This window comes from Buceros rhinoceros, unplaced genomic scaffold (genome assembly GCF_000710305.1).
Source record: "Buceros rhinoceros silvestris isolate BGI_N320 unplaced genomic scaffold, ASM71030v1 scaffold32634, whole genome shotgun sequence".
Taxonomy (NCBI): Eukaryota; Metazoa; Chordata; class Aves; order Bucerotiformes; family Bucerotidae; genus Buceros; species Buceros rhinoceros.
The window spans coordinates 344-5,093 of record NW_010407054.1 but is presented as its reverse complement, the minus strand read 5'-3'; the positions used below and the strand labels follow the sequence as shown (position 1 = coordinate 5,093).

At 58.3% G+C, this 4,750-nt stretch overlaps 1 protein-coding gene across 1 annotated transcript; it reads right to left on the bottom strand.

Moving 5' to 3' along the window:
- Nucleotides 1-316: 316 nt before the first annotated feature.
- BSDC1 (BSD domain containing 1) lies at nt 317-4,542 on the bottom strand (the record flags this gene model as incomplete). Its single annotated transcript, XM_010134353.1, has 9 exons — nt 317-566; nt 936-1,039; nt 1,560-2,099; nt 2,291-2,372; nt 2,559-2,627; nt 2,985-3,100; nt 3,481-3,535; nt 3,650-3,820; nt 4,426-4,542. Coding segments are annotated over 9 exons (1,287 nt in total), but the record flags the coding sequence as incomplete, so codon positions are not given.
- Nucleotides 4,543-4,750: the final 208 nt, after the last annotated feature.

Genomic DNA, 4,750 nt, shown 5'->3' with positions numbered 1-4,750 from the left:
GCAGGGGGGTCCAGCCCCACCCCCCCCCCCCCCCAGCCACTCCCTGCACGTTGGTTTTGTGCAGAGCAGTGAGCGAGCAGGCACAGCGTGCATGCACCCGAGAGCCCCCAGGATGCTGCGCTGCGGATGGTGGGCACGCACACAAGCAGAACGATCAGCTGGCAGGCAGCAGGGCGGCACTGAGCAATGCTCCTGGGTGGCCGAGCACGCAGCTCTGCCCAGGGAGCCCTCGCTGCACCGCATCCACCTCACCCTGACACCTCCAGGGCAGTCGGTTTGGGCTTGGCCAGTCTCCAGGAGCTACTGAGCAGATGGGCTCCCTACCAGCTAAGTGTCCGAGCTATCTCCCACTTCCTCCTGCTCCAGCTCCAAAGGGGTCACTCGAGTTGCCCACAGGGCTCCGCAGGAATGGAGCTCCTCCAGCCTGGAGCTGCAATCTCCAGCACAGCCACACACAAAGATCAGCTGGTCCATGATTTAATTCACATTCGATGGTGGAAATGAGCCTGTGACACACACTGGAAGCAGTCGCTTTATTCCCAGTCTTCCCACTCTTCGTCGTCCAGCTGCAAACAAGAGCGACATCCCACCAGATTGTTTCAGTAACTCCACAGCCATCTGCCAGAGCTCCTTCTGCCCAGGGCACCCGAGTCAGCACTATGCCTGACACATCCTCACACTCCCACACCCTCGCAACAGGGAGCTGCTCGCTCTGCTCCCCGTGGGGAACCCTCACACTCATCCCTCGCTGAACACGTCCAGGCAGCGGCTCGCTGCTCCAGCTGACGCCCACGGCCAGATCCTCAGCTGAGCCTGGCCTCGAGCTGGGAAGCAACAGCAGAGCTCACGCAGCAGCACCCCAAGGAGCTGCTGATGGTTTCTGGGAGCAACCTTCCTGCCTAACTGAGCAAGCACCTCCCCACTGAGCCACTCACCTCCCCGGAGACCTCCACCTTCGAGAGTGCCAGCTGCACCTCCTCTTCAGTCATGTCCAAATCAAAGTCCTTCTCCCAGTCCTCGCTGATATCAGTGCTGGAACCTGTAACCACAACCATCGCAGCTGAGCCCTTGGAGGTGCCGTGGCCATTTGAGAGGCTCAGCTCTGCCACAGACTGCCTCCCCCAGGGACCAGAAGCCTGCACTGTTCAGCCACCAGACTTTGGATTTCTTGTCTCACAGACCCAGCTCATGACACTCGGCCACCTTCTGGATCTTGGGTTGCTTCCAGTGGCTTTAGACTCTTTTAACCACCACAACCATCACTCTGCTGAAGGCAGAGCCACTGCAACAGAAGGTCTGTACATAGTGTCAGCCAGAGCTGCAACACGTTCCTCCTCAGGGTCCTGGAGGAGCCCAGGAAATGCCCTCAGGGCAGCCCAAGAGCATAAGGATTGGCTTTCACTTTAGTTTTGGCCATTAGACAGTCTTTGGATCTAACCTTCCTGGGTGACTTTGGCAAAAGCCCTTTTCTCTTCCCATCATCATGTAACCAGAGCTCTTTCCCCAAAAGCTGCCACCCCCAGCAGGTTTCCAGGCCCTGTGCTGGCCCCACAACACACCTTTCTTGCCATTGTTAGAGGGAGTGGATTTCCCACTATCCGAGTTCAGCTCAAAGACTCGTAGATCTGTTGGTCCTTCCTCTTTCAGAGTCTCTGTCCTGCCCTGGGCTTTGCTCTCCACCTCTTTGAGCTCTGGAGCAGACGGTTGCTCTGAGGATGCTGCTGACTCCTGAGCAGGTGCAGAAGGATGACCAGGTTCGGGGAGCTTTGGCAGCGAGCTCTGCTCTTCTGAGGTGGCCTCCAGCAGCCTCTGAGAGAGGTCTCTGGTCCCAGCTGGTTGGGCTCCAGTTGGTAGCTGCGCAGCGGGCACAGAGGCAGGGTTTGCAATCTGAGTCACAAGGGAGATGCTCTCACTGCTCTCAGAGGGACTCCCCTCTGCTGGAGCCAGCTCCGGAGGGAGGACAGCCCAGCTTCCCTCGGAGGGTCCCTTCTGAGCAGTGGGGTGGCTTCCCTCCAGGGCTGCAGGAGCAGATTCTTTCTCTGCTGCTTCTGGAAATTTCACGTTTGCACAAGGCAGGGGTGACATCCCCAAGAACTCCTCTGTAGGAAGGCAGAAGAGAAGCGAGAGAGTTTCAGCAGGCACAGCAGCAGCTGGCAGCGCAGCGGGGTTGGCTGCAGCTGGACTGGGAGCTGAACTTGTGGGAGCAAGGAAGAGCCACCACCTTTCTCTAACCGAGACCTGCCGAGGTCTGCACGAGCTCTCCCCGCAAATTCCCAACCGTCTGACCCACCTTCATCCTCCTCCCAGCCTGGCTCCTCTTGGTGAATGCTCTGCTCCGCTCGCTGCTTCAGAGCCTCCCTCCGGGCTTCATCCTGCAAGGAGTTCAGTGTCAGCAGCCGCTCACCTCCCTTCACCTGCCCTTTCTTCCCCCAGGCATTTCAGCATCAGGGACAACCAGGACACAGACGAGCAGCCCAGATCGCTGCTTTTCCAGGAGAAGCCTCTGGTCTGCGTTACAGAGCTCCTTGGCTGGGGCGCCCACCCGCCTCCAGACCTACCTGCTCCAGGCGATGCACTTTATAGAAGTAGCGCTGCCAGAATTCGGAATGGGAAACAGCCACCGGCACCTGGGAGCAACAGGAAAACCCGTGAGTCCCATCAGAGGGAGAGGACGGCTGCCTCACTGCCCTCTCCTCCTCGCAGCTACCCTCTCCTCCTGCGCAAGGCACCTGCATTTCAGGTGCACAGACTTGGGACCAGGCCTCAGGTCTGCGCTGGCAGATGTGCCACCACACAGACAGCTACAGAGGAACTCCTGTTCCAGGCCCATGACAAACGAGCAGGGAAGAAGAATACAATATGCTGCCTGATACCCTGGGGCTGGTTTACTGCAACCACAGACCTTCTCCCAAGCAGCTCGGGGCTCCCCTGCACTGCCCCCCAAGTCAGAAGCTGCCCGCTGCAGGAGCCAGGCAGAGCCTTACCATTTTGGTGTAGAGAGCCCGGATGGAAGGGCTGGTTGCCAGCAGCTCCGCGATCTCCCCTTTCTTCTCCTCTAGGTTAAACTGCGAGAGCCAGGCCTCAAGGAGCTCAGCAGGGCCTGCACAGGACAAGCACAGAGGTAACAATCCCTGGCACAAACAGGGCAGGAGTAGTTTTGGGAAGTTCCAACAGAAAGAAGCTCCAGACCAGACCAGCAGGGGTGAGCAAGGGGCAGAGGAGGAGGGAGACATGAGCCCAGGCGATGCTGTGGGTCCTCCACCAGCACGAGGACATGTAGTGGCAGTTTAAACTGGACCAGTAAACCCTCAGTCTAAGCTAGTCCCCAGCGCCACAGACACATCTCTCTCCATAACCAGTGACCCTGTCCTCAGCTGAGCCAGCAGGCCCAATGCTAAAGGCTCTGGGCAATTCAGGCCAACCCACGGACCCTGTGCCAGGGCCAGCTTTGCCTGGCAGCACTGCCAAGGCCGCCCGTACCATCGGGTTCGTTGCAGTAGGTGGCTGGGTCTGACTGGAGGCTGTAGAGGCGAGCCTGGAGAAGACAGACAGGGGAGAGCCATCAGCAGAGGGGCAGCAGCTGAGCCCCCCCGAGACAGGGCTCAGGATTCCGCATGCCGCAGAGAAGCCCCGGGAGCGGGGCACTCACCTTGACGCTGTCATACGGCTCTGTGGTACCTGTGGGCGTTGCCATTAGTGTTATGACATCACAGTCAATGGTCTTATCCGGCGAGGGAGCAAATGTGTCCGAGATGACACCCAGGAAGTCCGAGAGCCCTTTCCTCACCTTTTCAGTCGCACCAGAGGAACCTTCTGTCCTCTTGAAGAGAAAAAGCAGCACAGTGTAAGGGACAGCGCCTGCAGCAGCAGGACAAGTCTCGGTCTCTTCTGGACGGGCTCCTTTGAGGAAGCAGGATGTCTCTCCCTACAAAGAGCCATCTGTGTGGCCAGGGCTGGGCTAGGAGAAGGGTGTGGTGGCAGGCACTAGCCCCGGGGCAGGCAGGCCTTGAAACAGGCTTGTGGGGAACCCAGCCCAAGCTTTGTGCGGAAGGACACAGCCAGGTTCAGGGACTGGCTGCTGTGGGGGTTGGACTGGCACAGCAGCAGTTGTGCAGGGCTAAGGATGGCTTGTACAGAGATCTGATGTCACACCACAGTGACACCGCCAGTATCCCACCAACACAGCACACAGGGAGAGGATGGCACACAGCGCCTTTCCCTGCTCCTCTCCAGAGGCTCACTCTGCTCGTCTCCACTACAGCAAGGAAATCCCGCACAGTGCTCAGCACCAAACCTGCACTGGCAGAATTCAGGTTACACACTGGAGCATCTTCAGAGGATCCTGTCTACAGGCAGGTACATCCTATTCGCCCCCTGCTGCACCTCCTGTGGCGAGAATCCCTGCTCTCTCCCTCCTATACTCACTGCCAGCTTGTCCTTGACCACACTGGCTGTAGCCGCGATGGTGCAGGCTGTGTCATGCTGCACTACTTGAGTGAACTCAGCCAGGTCCCGCCTCATGAATTCCAAAGCTTCTGTGGACTGTAAGGAGATAACAGACAGACTGTAATCATTTTGCTCTCCAACAACGCTAAGGTCACGCTGGGAACACTGCAAAGATTAACGCGGGGGAGCCTTGAGCCCAGCTGAGCCCTTACCCCAACTCAAACAATGGGTACAACCACTAACCAGAGTAACAACGGGAAACAGCCCTGCCCAAAGCACTCACAGCAGTGTATTTTAAACCAAG